At 38.5% G+C, this 18289-nt stretch overlaps 1 protein-coding gene across 5 annotated transcripts in view; it reads right to left on the reverse strand.

The window, feature by feature from the left end:
* LOC109856139 (endophilin-A) overlaps positions 1–16907 on the reverse strand; it is a 28590-nt gene extending 11683 nt beyond the window's left edge. For 2 of the 5 annotated variants that reach the window (XM_020431089.1, XM_020431086.1), the window contains exons 1-2: positions 16760–16907; positions 7845–7939 (exon numbers count right to left, since the gene is read on the reverse strand). In XM_020431089.1, coding sequence (XP_020286678.1) covers positions 7845–7889 — 45 coding nt within the window. In that variant the 5' untranslated portion in view covers positions 7890–7939; positions 16760–16907. Of the gene's footprint in view, positions 1–7844; positions 7940–10324; positions 10514–10611; positions 10844–16759 lie in introns of those variants that run through there. The other 3 variants (XM_020431088.1, XM_020431090.1, XM_020431087.1) reach the window with 3 other exon arrangements.
* Between the last annotated feature and the right edge of the window lie 1382 nt (positions 16908–18289).

The following is an 18289-nucleotide window of genomic DNA, read 5'->3' on the forward strand; positions in this document are numbered from 1 at the left end:
TTTTGGACGGTATAAACTGCTATAATAGAGAAGAACCCATAACGTTTCCGTTAGTTCGACCGCGTTGATTGGACGAGGTCGGCTAATTGCTTCGTAAAACGGAATTATCTTGAAGGACTTCAGATTTTCTCGGACAACGCAATATTTCCGAGAACACGAAGTCAGGGGGTTAAGACTTCGAGAAGAAACGGATATCAAAGACGGAGAAAATATCAAGAGGATGCCAATAATCAATACAATCCGCAGCTTCCTTCGTTAATGCATCGTGATGTAAAATATTGGCACCAACGTTGAATCTTCGCCAATGTGAAAAGAAACACGTATTCTGCCAACAAAAATGTATAAAAATCGATCGGATCGCTTAGCGTGCAAGAGTTCGCGGTGATAATGCAATTTCTTGTAACACGGACATTTTATATCTTGTATATTACCTATTTTCGATCTATATACGTGTATAAAACAGATTTTTCATTTACATTATAAAATTATATAAAATTAAAATATATATATGTATATTTTTATATAACATACATGTTTGAAAATAGATAGAAAATAAATGGATAGAGACGATAAATTTGGTCAGAATCTGGACAGAAAACATATTTATCATTTTGCAAAATTCATTATTTATTGAGTTAATGGATTATTGAATGTGAACGTGTGGGAAGCAATTGGTCCGGACTCTGTAGGCGTCTATGATTTTCATTTGTGACAATCAGCTGATCGCGAGAAACTGTGTCACACATACCGCTCGCTTGTTTGTTTCGCCTCTTTGTTACTTTGCACAATATAAGCTAGGTTTTTTACAACTGAAAATTTATGCACACGTATCGAATCACTTGCTTCCCACACGCGCTAATTGACTCACATTTAATGAATAACTCAAGAAATATTGCAAATTTTGCATAAAATGATAAATGACTTTTCTGTTCAGATTGACCTAATCTTTTTTCGCACCTTGACTGTGTTAAAGTTTTTTTTTGATACCGTGTATGTGAACTAGTGGTATAATTATTTATAAATAGAAAAATTACTGTAGAAATAAATACTGTTGATTACTTTTAAAAATGAAGCGAAAAGTTACTAGTTGGTTCAACGCTGCGAAATTTAAGATCGCAATGCACCGTTATCAGAAAGTAAAAGAGGATCAAAAGTTTTTCAGTGAAAGTTGACTCAGCGTTTTCTCTTGTCTCCTTCTTTCTTTCTCGAGATCTCTTTTGCAACACAAACAACGCGTGAACGAGGATTAAATGGACCAATGATGTCGGAGCTAATTATCGCCGTTATAAGCGCAGACATAAGCTCTTTTAAAGCTGCTCTAAATGCATTGTTCGAGATTTAGTTGATGCAAATCAGATATTTACTCCGTCGAGACGCGGTCGGAATTTTTGACAAATAATACGATCGGAAGAATGTCTGATTATAAATCGCGCTTCAGTAAAAAGCTGACTTTGTCGGCTACGGGGAATTATAATAGCAGGCGCGATCAATCGCGCGTGCAGAAAGAACGGGAGCAAAAGAAGGGGAGAGTGAGATAGAATCTCGCGCAATTAGTCGCGAACGAGCTTTACGAAACGGGATTGTTCGCAAAAGGGACAGCGAGAAGAGAAAGAGAGACAGAGAGAGAGAATGAAAGACCTTGACCCATATTTAAAGACGTCCCACTTTCCAGAGGGACGCAGCACAGGGACGTAGTCGTTACCCGATAGTATAAACGTCATCCTTGGAGTAAATTTGACCCACATCGTGTGTCGCTCTCGCACAATGTCGCACGCGCTTCCTGCCGATGCGCTTCCCATTGCCGGCAGTTCGAATTCTCGCGTGTAAAATAATGCGATAGACGTCTCCGGGACGATGTGGAATCATTCCGATACATTTAAATACATATTAAACATGCTTGTAAATTTGTGACAAGAAAGACAAAAAAAAACTTGAATTTTTTAATGTGAACGTTTGATATCGATATGTGGATTATATGCGCTTTTTTTTTATAAAATTTAATAACGTAATATATCGTGACCTCTCGCGGGAGTGACTTGACCTGAGAATATAGAAAATTCAAGAAGTAATGATATTTGAAAATTGAATATTTGAAGATATATATCGAGGAAAATAAGCCAAATATTTTTAAAGGTCATTGAATTTAATATAAACGCACGGATAATGCATACGACATCATCATATATACGCGACATAATAAAAGATGTATTGCTATTGCTATTACTTTGAGCTGAGATAAATTTCTTTTTTTATTTCAAATTAAATTTTGATATATATTTATAATTCTAAATGGAATTTTTTCTATTTCGCTTCCGTGTTGAAATTACATTTGAAATATTTTACGATTGCGTCAAGGCAATGGGAACAAGCGTAAGTAATAACTAGAAAATTGTCTGCGCGGTCAGTTATTAAATTTCTGTTATATTCCCGGAGAAGAGTAAAATACCGGAGATTTATTAATTTTTTGTTAAGTGCGATTCCGGAAACCTCATAAAATTGATTCTATCACGAATAGGAATCATTTTCCCGTTGCGGCTGCCAATAGCCGTGCGAGAGTTACGTAATGGAATGATTGAAAAGCATCACGATTGTCAGTAAGATTGAAGCTCTCGAAACGTCGCGGTATTTATAACCGGATTCATAAATTATTGCAACGCGCAGCTTGTGCAACTTGATCGGCTTGTACTCAAATTTAATAACGCCCCAAATGTGAAAGTCACGTGCATGTATCGCAAAGCTCTTGACACACATTTCGTGTCGCGCTCTTTCGGCTTTAAAAGCACCTTTAAAGCAACTCACGAATCCGAATATATAGCATCGGTCTAACTAAGGGTTAATTACTTTGCTTAGCGGGGTTCATTCGTGCTCGAAAACGAGGCTTTTGTACCCAATTCGTAACACACACGCGCCAATCGTATCCTGACTGCGTTAATCGGGCGGGTCGAATTTCGCAGACGTGCTCGCCGGCGCGTTATCGCTATTCGAGATTGGAATTGCACATCCGCCGCCAACTAAATTGATGCAGAAAAGAGAGAAGTCACAGAGACATCTGACATTTAAGAAGAGAATGAAACGTTTTAATATGCGCCACGTTAATCCGGGAAATTGTTTATTAAATATTTATCAAATGTCAGACGTCAAATATTTACTTACGTATATACAGATAAAACAATTTGCAAAATTTGCTCTGCGGCAGTACCACGAACATTCTTCTCATTCTGTTTAAATTAATGTTAAAATTACACATACATGTATATACCGCGTTACGCAAAAGTGACAATACAAATAACCGAATGTCTATTATGTCATTATCGTTTTTTTATTTTCCCTCCGTCTATTTTCATTTATTCGTCGCAATTTGTCGCGAAACGTGGTTTCTCTCGTCTTTATTATATTTGTCTTCCGACGCTGCGTTTGCGGTGTCCGACAAAGATACATGCGTTTTTCAGTTTTTTTTGCAGAAAAGTGATCGCAAAGCGTCATCGTTTTCCATAATTTACGTTCCACGAGTAATCTACTTATTCGACGATCGACGTCGAGAGCGTACGTATAGGCGTGCATGGCTCGTTACAAAGAGCATGCACGGGAAAGCGCCCGGCCTATGAATATCCTATGTGTATGCGCGCACACATACACAGAGATCGAATTAAGCTCCAGCAAACACACGGGAACACACGGGGAAAATGGCATATTCTCCAAATTTCGCGCGATCGATCGACGACCTCCCGACATCGTCGTTCCGCGAGGGGTTCGACAACGAAATCGAGGAAAAAGAAGCGTCAACGTCGATGGTAAAAATATCCGCTTGTCGTCGTTCTGATATCGATAACAACCAAGCAGGACATCCGCGACGATACTGCCGCAACGATATTCGTTATTTCGAACAGGCGTAACGCGAGAACGTCGCTACAGCTCGCGCAATGCACTTAGAGAACTCGCCGCAACGTGGTTGTACGTTTGTACGTGTATATACATATATCGCGGCTGAATGCAATTAGGGCGCAGAAAGTGAGGCAGGTGTGTGTACGTGCGTGCTCGTGTACGAGAATGCATGCGCGCGCGTTCAATTCCGGCTTTTCCGCGCGTTCGACGACGTAGCAGCAGCCGCGCAATTTTCGCGATGCGCATCGCAATATTCACGCATTATTTACACACGCGCTTAAGCTGAGGAAACTTTATCGCTTCACGCAGGCGGAAAGGTTTCGTTAGCGCGAAACCGGATCGCATTTAATAAATCGCGACGAGCCGCACGAAGAAAACGACCCTTGCAAATTAAATGGAAATGTAAATTTGCATAACGAATTACGGATATTTGTATTTCAATATTAATTGCAAGTAAAATATATTCAAATTGTCATCGTTGAACATACTTTGCTTAGTTAACACTATATATATACATATATATATATATATATATATACGTATATATATATTTAATTTCATAAAACATTCCGTCGTTATATCAAAATTTTGCTTCATATTCACAGCATTAATTGCCCTTATTGTTTATATCTTTAAAAAAAACCTTTAAATTTTTAAATTAGGTTAATAAGGTCTGCTAAAAAATATCAATGAAAAGGTGATTTTTTTTTAGATTTAACTCACGCGATTTTTCAGAATTTGAAACAAGATACACTAGCTTGATTAATCGCACATAAAACAATACAAAACAATACAAAAGAATAAGAAATTACATCGCGATTTGTTTAATTGTTTTTTTTTCGAACTGATTTTTATAGTCGCTGCAAAGAAAGAACGGAATCACTACGTATTTGTCATAAAATAATTCGAAAGTTTTCATAACGCCGCTGTGAAAGAGAAAAAATAATACTTTAGTAAATATTTCATAGGTATCGTTGTTCCTCTTGCTTATTAACATGAGAATTCGGAGCACAGAGTAAGAGCGTAAAGGTCAGAGAAGCTACCATAAATCTCGCGTGGATCGGCGACGGTAGGTAGTTGGATTTCGGTGGCCACGCATTGTGCGATGGTATTTCCCGAGAAGTTGCATCCCCGCGATCGATAGTTTGCACGTTACACAATCGCGCCCGCAAGCTCTTTTCGGATGCGCGAGGTAATTCGCGTTGTTTCACGATCGCGCGCAGTTTTTCGTGCCTGACCGAACTTTTGCGGGCGCGCCAGAGCTTTCAAAACAACGCACGGGAACTTTGCATTTGACATTTGCGGCAGAAACGCTGCAGCGTGCAGTAATTAAGGTCGGAATAACATCTCGCCGACGCGCGCGCCCGACGAGGATAACCTCGTCGAAAGTTGGAACTTGGTTAGAGTTTTCTTCTGCTCGACTTGTTACAAAGAAAGATCGAGACACGCGATGAAGCTGTGTCTTACGGTAAGTTTACAGAAATTAGATATATTCACAGGAATAAAAAAAAAAAAAAACATTGCAAGTATACATTGCGTAATGAAAAACAGTTGCATAAACAAAATATAAAAACAATTATGTTGCATACAAAGTTGTTTAATCAAACCATAATCGGAAAAGTATGATTTAATATATATGGGCGACGAGAGAGAGAGATATGTCGGCGAATAAATAAAAATGTAATAAACAATAAATAATACAATAATAATTAATTCAATATTCCGCATTTTTGCGGTTTTTAAAACTACGTGTTACACGCGTGCAACATTGTACACACGTTGCATCGGCGTATATCCTATCACCGACAGTAGTACACACGAAACAAACAATGCGCGGTGCGCTAAAGCAAATAATATGTACATACATACTATTCATATGTACTTGCACAGTCGCAAATATGAACGCATGGGAATAATTGCAGCAATTTTCATTATTACGCGACGGCGGCACAGAAGTGCCCGTAAATGCAGAATTTCGCACGACACACGTAAGCCGACGCGTGTGCCGCGTACCGTTTAATGCGCAATCTCTCGCGTTGTGCCGATGTTACGGAAATTTCGTAATCAAGTTTTCCATTATTTAAAGAGCACGTTTACGCGCGTGACGCTTGCAAAAATGCGCATCTCGTTACGCGCGAATCTTCACAGTGCGAGAGAAACGTAATATTTGCAAAATAATATTAATTAACGGAAGAGCGCCGAGAGCATGCGGGCACAATCAAACATGTTGCGCAACATTGTAAGAGAGATCGAAAATTAAATTTGCGCTTTTTAAAAAAACTCGTGAAAGAAAAATTAATAAACACAAATATATAATATTATGTTTTTCCCTTTCATATTTAACGTGAAGTACCATTGCCTTGTCGATTCGTTTCTGAACGTGTTTCTCTCAATTAACAATTAGCCGTCAATTAGTCACGCTTGCTGCAACCAAACCCCATTATTAAGAACAACGTCATCGGCGCATGTCCGCTCTGTCGTCGTTCCGAGATTAAACATGGTAGGATGATAGAGCGCAACTACACTTGATAAGAAAACTTGCTGCGTGACACACGCCGGACTAAACGATAAGTAGCAAATCAACGCTGTATCGGATTTAGCTTCGTTTTATTTTGGTCAGTATAATATATTCAACTTTATGTAAGTTTTGTGTATGCGAAAGAGTCCCTATAAAAAATATCATAAAATTCAACAACAATTTCTCTCTCGTTTGCGGAACAATATACATTTTTAGAATATTGCGTCATTTTTTTTTTCAGTTTCTCGCGTAAGTACTTTATTATTTATTAATCGCCACGTCACTTCCTATTCTCGGATCTTCCGAGTTTTGAAGCGCCGGAATCTCTGGTAATAAAATTCTCACTTCTATATTGGGTTGCTTGAGAAACGTCGAGAGATATCAATTTCGCGTTACGGGAGATAATTCACACACTACAATAATCGCGTTTCGCGCTTCGTCTGGCTCGTCAGGCTTGTTTTTGAAAATTTGCATTAAGAAACGTTTCGAATATGGCACATTCCCTTCCGTGAATCGGGCCGCGTATTTACGTCGGATGCGCCGCGCCGTGAGTTTCCCCGGACCGTAATCGCATTAAAGACGCCGGGCATTTCGCGGCAGTCAGAAAGTTTGCGACGACGCTCGACAACCGCGCGCCCTAAGTAAAGTAGCAATGCATCGCCAGTAATTGGCGTAATGCAGCCTGATATACGAGCGCCGTCGTTAATGTGGGCGATTAAACTTTCAACGATGCGACGCGCGTATCAGCAAATTGTGCGCATCGTACGGAATCGCTAATGCGACGCTCCCTTCAACGCTCGTATGCATATAAGTAACAAATCAATAGCCTTAGCAGACGTGTGAAACACCTTGTGTGACTTCAATCGATTAAATCGGAATAATTAGACTCGGAAAAAAACCTCGCGCGAAATATTCCAACTTCTGATCGTTCACGAATCTCTCGACTAACTTATCAAATTTATTATTATTTTTAATTATTAAATGATCCTCTTAAAAAAGAAATATAATCTGCGCAAAGGAGAATTCTGAAAAAATATTTGGATTCTGAGGACTTTAATAAAATAAGATTTCTAACGAAGATTAATTCGGTTGTGTGAGCCTATATGTTCGTGCAAAATATAGTTTTTGTTTTATTTGAATGATGCAAATTAATACACGTAATAATTTGAATTAAATTCAATTTAAAAATTTGTCTTTGCAGAACGCTTGATTCGCATCACATATAAAATAAAATACCCAATTTACCTCCTCGTGAAGATTAAAAATAACACTTCGCACAAACATGTAGCACACATAGGCTCGCACGACTGAATTAATCTTCATTAGTTTGATATTATACGAGTTGAAAATTGTTGTAAAATAACTTCTTGCGCGTCGCAAACAATATGCTTCGTAAAAGATCTATTAATTTGTCGAGGAATAAGACGACGCGTCAAACACTCACTTGATTCGCCTTGTTGATCTGCTTCTTCAGTCCAGCGAACGCCATGGTTGCGTCGTTGCTTTCTGGATCAACCACAAAATTCTCGCTCTCTCAAACTGTAACAAACGTGAAACAAGACTGTCACACACGGTGTTGCAGACAAATTCAACTCGACGAGGAGAAGGACTTTTCCCGCGTAGGAGGAAAAACGAAACGCGATAAGAAAAACAGAGTTTTTGAATTTATGATAGCCGGCGGCGCGCTAGTTGCCAAGGCGAATGAATGATTTTTCAATGTTATCGATCGCTACTGTTTTCTAACATCATGACTCGTCGCTGATGTAACAGCCGGGTGATGTTGTGCCGCAGATAGAGGAGGAAGAGGAGAAAGAGAAGGTGGAGGTGGCCTTTGAGTGTATACGCGCGGTGATCTCATATACGCATGAAGCCATATATTACAACGTGTGCCGCCGACCCGACCTTTTAAAAGGCTCTAATGAGAACAAATAATGCGTGCTCTTATTAACGACAAACATCGATAGGCCTCTCTCGGCTGCCATGAAAGTATAGAAATGTTCAACACGTAACAAAAAGGTTTTGCTCTTAAAATACAGCAGATATATTATTGTGTTATACATATATTAATTAAATATATAAATAATATGTAATTGTTATATGTATTATTTCTATGTATTATATAATTTATGTATTAAATATATTATTATAGTATTAATAAATACTAATTTAATTATTCAACGAGGATTACTTATGATTATGACACAAGATAGAGACAGCAATTTAACGTGTGCGTATGCCGCGCTCTGTTATTTTATAAATCATGGATGAAGTAAACCTGTATTAAGAATCGAATTACGTGTCTTATTAAGAGCTGGCTGTGTATTCGCATCGTCGATTTTCTATGAAGATTGACATATAGAGATAGTCGCATAAAAAAAAGCAACATATTCTGAAAATGTATAAACGATAAATTTGCATGAGACGGTTTAGCAATAACAGGTTTTATTGCAACCTTTCAATCAGAGCACACAGATATTGCGCATCAATAAATTCATAGAACGGTACGTTTGATGCAACGCGCAGAAGAGTTTCATTTGTAAAATTATGAATTTATTAGCGCGAACTCGCTCTCCTCTATCTTTTTCTCTCTTTTTCTCTCTCTCTCTCATTCTCTCTCCGTTAACATGGTCGACGTTATTTCATACTGGTATAACTCTATTCTGTGAAATCCGTCCATCGAGATAGAGACATATTTAATATAATAGGAGAAGTTTCTTTCCGCGACTCCGTAGCGAGAGACAAGCACGGTATCTATAAGCAGTGAGTAAAATTCAATGAGAGTTCGAGCTGCTCGAAATTCAATATATATCACATTAAAAATTAAATTCGAAATAGTCCTATGTAGTAATTACAAATCTGCAAAATTAAACACAAATGTCAGACAACAATTCGAGCAAAACAACGTATCACACTTTCACACACGAGTTCAAATCTCTTCGGAATAAAATAAAATGCTAATTTTCACAACATCGTGTTAGAAGAAAGACTACAAAAAAAAGTCGATTGTGTAGATAATTGATCCGAGCTGCAAAGGCCGGTCAAAACTCAATACAATCGATTAATCTTGTGACCAAAGACGAGTCAAGTAGAAACACCACCATATCACGCATGCTTTGCGCACGTACAGAGTCGCGGAAAATTGCCGGTCGATTTGTTCGAATCGAGGTTTCCGGTTTAACGAGCCGGCAAAGCCAGAATTCTCGAAAATTGGAATGAAAGCTCTATTAAGGAAGACAACCGCTGCGTGCATCACATCTTCGTGTCTGGAAACGATCGCAAGAACGTCGAAATCCTCCTTAATAATGCGCGTACTGATTAGTGCACGCTTCCTTCCTAATAGGCCCTTAACGGAGCGACTAACGTAATGATCGCGCGAGTTCTATTCTAAAAACACGACGGTTCGATTGATCGGGACCGGGTCGAGAACGACCGAGCGTCATATTTCCTCGAAAGACGAACTAGTGGAAAAGATAGAGAAAAAGCGAGGAGACAATAAGAAATGAACGATTTTTGTTGTGACAACTCAACTACTGCGAACGGTTTTACAAAAGATAGCAATAAAATAATTTATGTTAGAAAAGTTCGTGACTTAGACTGAAATGTTAGATGAAGTTAAATAACATGACAAGGAGGATAAGAAACAACAGTGCGATATGTAGAACACTATATAGTGCACAAGCATCAATAATACTATAGAGAAGTTTCTGTAAAAAAAAAAATAAGAACGCGATACGAAAGAAAGATAACGCGATGCTATAGTAAGTCGCACACAGAATATAGAGACCTACATACTGTATCTCTACAATCTAGGCAACTATAGCACTGCACAGATATCTAGAAGCGAGACTATAGAAGAAACAGACCGATATCGCAGAGCAAGTAGATGAAAACAATTGTAATTAATTAACAATAGGTTCAGCGTACCTACGACCGACAGCTGTGTTAGAGTTCTATCGTCGAAGACATAAACTGAACGCGCCGTCAGCTATAACACTAACTGGTGTAGCCTAACCGTAGATTACACGAAACGGTACGTCGCAATAAAGAGATTAGCGTAATATGTCACCACCGTGTACCGATGTCGAATTACGATCGAGCCAATTAGAATCCTCGCTGGAAATAAATTGACATAATATATCAAGGTTCAACGAAGGATGCAACGTTTCGTTGCACGTAACGAACGCGAGCGCGACAAGGACACGTCGTCTCACCTCTGTCTGCCGAGAGCCGACCGGAAGCACCCTCTAAAATTCGCAGTTTCTGCTGCACGCGGCGAGCGCGACGACGTGGACGATGATCGTCAGCGACAAATTACCGCGAAGCAGGTGCGTGAGTGCGTGCGTGTGGAAACGAAAGAGGGATCCACGCGTGGGCTCACACACCGCGAGAGCACCACCGACTGCTCTCTCACCTCTCGTATGTGCTATCGGTCTCTCACACACTGCGAAGTCTCCTACTATGAGGGTAGTTTTGCTGCTGGCCGATCGATACGCGGCCACGGCTCGGAGTCGCCATTTCCCTCGCTCTGTCTGTCTGTCTTTCTTGCTCTCCCTTTCTCTATCTCTCAGTCCCTTTCTGTCTCTTTCGCAACTCCCTCTCCCTAACGATCTCTCCTCTTTCTCTCTCGATGGTTTCCTCCAACCTACCTCCCTCGACCTCACTGTGATACTCTTCCCCTCCTTTTCTTACGCCATAATCGCTTCTTCGTTTCTCTTTCGTCGTCAGGGGCGGATTCAGAGAACTACGTGGATTGCTCGGGGGCGGAATTAATTTTTCAAGTATTTTTTTCTCTCTCCGCAAGTATTTTTTTCTAGAAACTCGAAAATTTTCCCTCCACGCGATGACAAAGTAAAACAACTTTAATAATAATGATAATTAATTAACTTTCTAGTCGAGCGATGTGCACACAATCCTTTGTGTCTCCGCTTCAAGATCAACCGCTGTGTGCCCTTCCCCTCTCTTTCTCTTTTCACTTTTCCCGCAACCCTTGTCTTTATTCGCGCCTGTGCTTCCTTCGGGTATACCGGGTGTTCGCCTGAAAGAGCGAACAGTTTATCGCGATACAATTTACTATTTCTCTCAGAAGCACGCGCGCGCGTAGAGAGAGAGAGAAGAGATGTGGGTTGAACAATGTTTGTCATTCTCTGGAACAAGACAATATAAATCCCCATTGTCATGAAAGCAATTTAATTTACAATTGAACCGCGTCAGGTTAACTATATTCGCGATTATATGAAATGAGGTTTTTGTTAAATTAGCAATTATAAAATTGTACGTAAAAAACTTATTTTATTATTATCAACGGCTAAAAAACAAATCTGTAAGAAATTTAAAAAAAACAAAACACTTTTTTCCAATTAAAAAGACTAAAAAAACTCAGAACTAACGTGCAACTTGTGTGTACGGAAAATTTATCCATTCGCGACTAAATATCACAATTTTAATCTTTGTAAGCTTGACCTACTTATTTCACTGCATACATAAAGAGAAAAAACTACTTTGTGTTAATGGAAATAATTCCGTCAATTATGCGAAGCGTTTCAACGCAATAATACCTTACATAGTTTGTCTCTCTCTGAAAGAATAAACAAAACATCTTCTGTCTTTGCCACCATAATTATACAGCTACATTCTGTAATTGTGTTTTTGATATAAATATATGTTTTAATATTTCACGAGACATTCTTATCAGAGAACTTGTCCGTCCTTCGCTCTCTCTGTCTATAAATAAAACGTCCCTGATATTTTTCACTAATATAATATCTATTCGAGTCGTTGACCGTCGCTGGGAACATATTGTTCTTCCGGTCTAAGAAAGAGACGCTCGTTGCGGAGCGCTCTCCCACAATCGGATCGAAAATTACAAAAATAAACAGATCTCTCGAGAAAACGAGAGAGGTATGCTAAAAAGCGAACGAGCGGCGCGCTCAAATCGATTTTACGACTTATTAATACCGTCTTGTTTTAAAAGGATCTTTCTCTCGCGTTTGTGTGTGTTTCTCTACGTGTGCGTGTTACAAGTGGTGGCACTCACAACGACGTATATCGATTGCGAATATAATTACCAGTAGTAGTTTTCGTCGCGATCGTTGTTCAGCTCTCACAGTGCGATTTGTCGCGAGTTCTCGAATTGATGAGCCTTTCTCCCCTCTTGTTTCTTCCTCTCTCTTTATTTCTGCGCTAGTTATTGAGTTCTTCAGCTCGTCGAGAGTCTAGTCGTTTCTTTATGTGTTGCTATGTATTATGTGTCGGATACTACAACTATTTTTTGTAGGTCTTTTTTACATTTAAGACACAGAAATCGTCGCCGCGAACTGCAGTTATCGCGTTTAATTTCTCAAGAGACACTTAATTAGCATTTGGTAGGAGGATGAATAAATAAGAATCGTTGAATGGTTGAAATCATATATACGCTGCTCTCGACGGTTAACAACAAAGACAGCGATGAAAGAAATGTCGATTTTATTCGTACGCGACAAGTATGCTAACAAACACGAATGTACAATCAGCAAAAGATCGTCTCTGTATTTTACTTTTTGTCAAAAACTTGATTTACATTATTGTGTCATTGCTTAATTTTAACGCGGAAATGTAATTGCGGGGTAAGCAAATGTGACTCTTGCTTTCAACCGTTTCGCGAAGCTCGTCAACTCGAGGAAGAGGGACAGTCGGAGGTGGCAGTTTGCCACTAGTTTCCGTGTCTCGTGATAAATCAGAGGAATGGATTTTTCTATCTGTGCCGGAAAGCGCTGATTTGTCCGGGGCGTGAAACTTTATCGTGAATTCGCAAAACTTGGTAGCGGTTGCTAAGAAACTTGTGTCCGTTCTCCGTCCTCCAAAAAAGCAGCACGTAGTACGACTGGGTCATAGTGCCGCTATTCTTCTCTCTTCTTCCTACGCTGAACACCGTGTACAAAGCCACCCCCGCGTCGTTCTTCATAAAATATCTCTAAAAATACGCACCGCACCGGCAGGAGAAGTAGGACCGTCGATCCTAGTCGTGTTACACGACACTTCATTACTATGTTTGCTTTCTCATTTCAGCAACCGAGCATTGCAATAATAATAATAATAATAATAGAGATCCTCGAGCATTTTATGTGAGTTCGAAAAACTAATCTCGAGAAAATTATCTATTACAGGTTTCTAAATGAAAAGATTGATGACTTCAAAGATTTTTTTATGGTTTCTGTCGGGTTTTTATAGCACGATAGTTGTATATCTTAATTTACATCTTAATCCGCTAAACTGCCCGCTTAGTGGCAGTTGTTTACACGATTAGACGGATATAAAACTTGTCTCTCTCGTATAACAAAAAAAGTAATATAATTTTTATATTATTGTATCTATATAAAAATTTTGCTGATGTCATTTTTTTAATCCATGTATTTACAGCAATGTATGTCCATATGTTATCGTCATAAGCATATTTATCAAGAATTCGATCTTATCAATCGCAAAATGTTTCGCGCGTACACGCACATTTCTCTCAAGCACTGCGCGAAAGAACTCATTACGAGCAATTTGCATGATAATTCTGCGGATATTCGTGTCATCCACAGTAAACGACGAACTGTAGTAGTTATCAGATTGTTTGAGTCCCAAAGAGGAAATCGACAACAGATGCGCTAATCTCGCCGATGATAAGACACGTTTCTGAAGAATCGATTTCCGTTGAGAGAACGCATAGAAGAAAAGATATTGCAATTATATATATGATAGTTTGCATATGTATGTACACATGTAATTCTTCGCGCAAGCGCGCGCACACACAAAGAGAAAAAGCAGAAAGTACATATGCGATGTGTTCGTAATGCCAGTACTGGCTCAAAGTGAATCTTATGTGATTCTTATGCGAGAATTGAAAACACGAAGCGGTTAAAGCAAAATTAATCTTAAAACTTGAGAAAATGCAAATAAGCATCACGAAGTCAACTCTAACGACTATTATACGTTCGTGACAGTTGTTATAATTTGATGATGCTCCAAGTATGAATTATGTGTAGTCGCAATATTGAAGAAAAAAAGACGATTAATGGCAATCTATATTGATTTCACATCAAGATTAATTACTACGATAGCGCAGAAAGAATCATTGTTATTTGTCGCGCTGATGTTTCCAGCCACTTTTGCAATTAGCGTTCGTTTTCTTCTGCTGACGGTAAACGAATTGCGACAAGTAAACAGATTTAAACTTAAGAAAGTGTGTCTATATATATATTTTATGTGCGTGTGTGTGTGTACACATTTTGTGTGTGTATGTAAATTGGCACAAAACGCGCGGAAAAATCGGATTGAATTAAATTATGGTTATATTAAATTCATGGGTTATATTAAATTTGATCGTCCGTGACATCATGTGTACATTTGAAATGGTAATTAATATACATAATAAAATTTCATTGCATCAACTTATGTACATATTAGATATAAACATTGTATCAAATCACAATTTGTTTTAAGTAATGAATGATATTACTTTATATGGCTACTCGTTATTGTATAATAAACTCCGTGTGTATAATATTTGGAAAAAACATTTACGTTTAAACCACACGATTCGAGAAACGTATTTTTTTAATTTAAAGACGACAACAAAATTTGTAAACAAAAATCTGTTTAAAACATTTGCAATCGGATAAACGTAATTTAAAGACGAAAAAATGCGCGAATAAATGCGACACGATGAATGTAATACACACGGGTAAAAGTCGGAGGTCAAAGCGGACGTGCCGAGATGCGCGCAATAAAAACAAGCGTGCGGGGGATCGCGATGGTGCGAGAACGTTTTTCTGTTGCTCTCGGTGGCATCAATATCCTCGCTGAGCAATTTCCAGAGATTATTGCATTATTTGTCACTAAACTCCTTTGGACAAGTCAATTCGAGCCATTATCAAAAAATATTTTCGAATCAATTTGCAAACCTAAGAAGTTAAACTTCTTACATAACAAACAAGATTAATTATCTCCAATAAAAATAATAATATCGCAAATAAAAGTACTGATATAGACGCGCTATCGAGAAACATATGTATTTTAAATATTTCTATCAGTTTTAATTTTAAACCTTATTCTTCTTCTTCCTAAATTATGGAGCAAATCAGCAAATGCAAGATAAGAACATTAGAACGCTAATTAGAACGACGGCAATTATTAACGACAGCAATATTAAAATTACTTGTGAGATTAATTAAGTGAAATCCAATTTCATTGATATCGGCTACTGCCAATCATAACTAATTTGTGTATCATTCATTGATTAGATTTCCTATTATCGTCTGCAGCATAAGCGGAATTATAGACTAGAATGAAAAACAAGTTATTTATTTTTCAGCGTCAATGAAGATTCACATAGTGTAGAGAAGATTTTAACTATCCACAAACAAATCAAACTATTTTTATTTAACTGCTTTCAACTATTGCTATGTAAATTTCAGGATTTAATAATGGATAACTTCTAATTTTATAAGCACACCATAAATTCTCTTTTCCTTCCTTCCTTTCTTTCTTTCTCATTTCTTTCCTTTTTTCTTTTTCTTTCCTTCCAGATAAAAAAAGCAATCCGAAGAAGCCTCACTATTCTGCACGAGATTCTCAAAAAATATATATATGATCGTGTATGACCTTAGAAACATCGAGAGCAATGTAATCATCAATAGTATATTTCCGAAAAGAGAACACTGAGTACGCTACTCCGATCACGTGATGCAAAACACACACACACACACACACACACACACACACACACAGAGAGAGAGAGAGAGTTCATTCAACATCATTCAAAAATCGCCGGGTTCTCTCGCGGTGAATTGCAACGGACGCGACGAATATCTCTCAAGGTAGCGATAATAATCAAAACAATTGAGCGTTATCGTCGATCGTGCGTGACGAAATTGCAACGACAAGTGCGCTTTTATAATCTCACACGAATGATGCGAGATTGCGCGAGCTAAGTCGCGAATCGATCGAACGCGCCGCGTATGTAGTATGTTACGTGCATAATCGCAAAAACCTGATATTAATGCATCATCTTTATTTTCTAAGATCGCTCATTACTTGCCACTCATTAAATGCTTTATTTTGTTTGATTGCGTTATATGTACATTTTATTTAACGTACTATTATTCATCATAATTGTTCGAAGTCAGGCTGCCATAAAATAGTTTTACATGTGCGATACATCTATTTGAAAACTCAAATGATTTTCGATCTAGTCAAAACGGAACCGCTGCCGGTTACAGTAACGATAAAAGAAGCGGAGCATTCTTTCGAGAATCTCATTGCGAAATATTTGATCAACGAAGAATTTTTGTAGGAGAAATGTAGAAAAAATATAACATAAAAAAATGTATTGCTCACCGTGATCGCCTTGTTGATTGTTGTAATCAGTACGTATCGTACACAATCCAGAACAAGCTGTCACTCGGTTAACCTTCTGTCAAGATTTGACACATCGCACGACAGCTGTTCACAGTTTTGTGCACGGCCGACAGCTGGCACAAACATCGGGTACCAAAAGTCTACACATATAAAGACAGGAAAGTCGATTACATTTTAAAAACTGCGATATATCGATTTGCGATATATCGATAATTAATATTTATCGATTTATGAAATATCCTCTGCTTTATCCATATATGTAATACTAATATATCGCTAGTAGAGTACCAACCTTAAGTCCAAACGTTACAGATGCAAACAATATAGTAGCCTCTCTCTCGCGCAAGGTCCAGCTGCTTTGCGCTTTGTGAGTATGCGGTGAATATTCAAGCACGCTTGGACATTTCTCTTTCTCGCGTTCTTTCTGTTTCACTTTCCAATGCTTTGTCTCGCTCGCACTTGCTTAGTAGACGCGCCTGCGCATAATGACGCCGACTATCCATGCCCATATTTGGACTTCGTGCGTCTCTTTTTGCGTTCCGGGAGCACGCTATCAGCGCTATTGCGTCATTCTATCTTTGTTTTACATCTAATGAGCAATAAAGATAGAATGATGCAACAGCGCTGATAGCGCGCTCCCCGAACGCAAAAAGAGACGCACGAAGTCCAAATATGGGCATGGATAGTCGAGCGTCATTATGCGCAGGCGCGTCTACTAAGCGAGTGCGAGCGAGACAAAGCATTGGAAAGTGAGAGAACGCGAAGAAAGACCATAGACTTATATAATAGACGGAACATTTATATGACGAAGTTGAAGACAACATTAAAGGACAGAGATAGTGCTGGAGTAGTTGTCTCTCTCTCTTACTAATAAGAGCGGTAGGGGACCAATCACCTTAAGCGCATAAACATATAAGTCTATGCTTATACGTAAAAGTAGACCCTTGCGCCGCTGTGTTACGCCGCCGCCGCCGACAAATTATCATCCGCCGATTCCGCCGCCGCCGCCGAAAATTAATATGGCGCGCCGAAAAAAAGTAAAATGCTATATGTGTTTTATATATATTGGTTGAAGTGTATTAAAGACCGAAGCACAGACTTTTGCATAACGCATAACGCATAAGACATAAGAAAATCAACCAATCCAGCCTTCCATTTTCATCCCTACTTTTCGTTCTAGAAGGCTTTGATTGGTTGATTTTCTTATGTCTTATGTTTCTCTTCGCCGAAAGGGTCTTCTACAATAAAATATTAGGTCTGTTCTTTTTACCTGAACTGGCTGCACTAGTTCAGAGTTTATCTTTTTCACTCGACATTGGAAAAAGAAAGATAAACTCTGAACTAGTGTAGCCAGTTCAGGTAAAAAGAACAGACACATTAGTAATAAATCAGAAGTCAGAAGTAAGAAATTGACTAAACACAATCGATTATTTTTCTGTGATTTGACTGTGATTGGTCGATTTCTTGCTTCTGACTTCTGATTTATTACTAATATTGTAGAAGCAGAGA

Source organism: Pseudomyrmex gracilis, unplaced genomic scaffold (assembly GCF_002006095.1).
Source record: "Pseudomyrmex gracilis isolate BER0280 unplaced genomic scaffold, ASM200609v1 scaffold_108, whole genome shotgun sequence".
In the NCBI taxonomy this organism is placed as follows: domain Eukaryota; kingdom Metazoa; phylum Arthropoda; class Insecta; order Hymenoptera; family Formicidae; genus Pseudomyrmex; species Pseudomyrmex gracilis.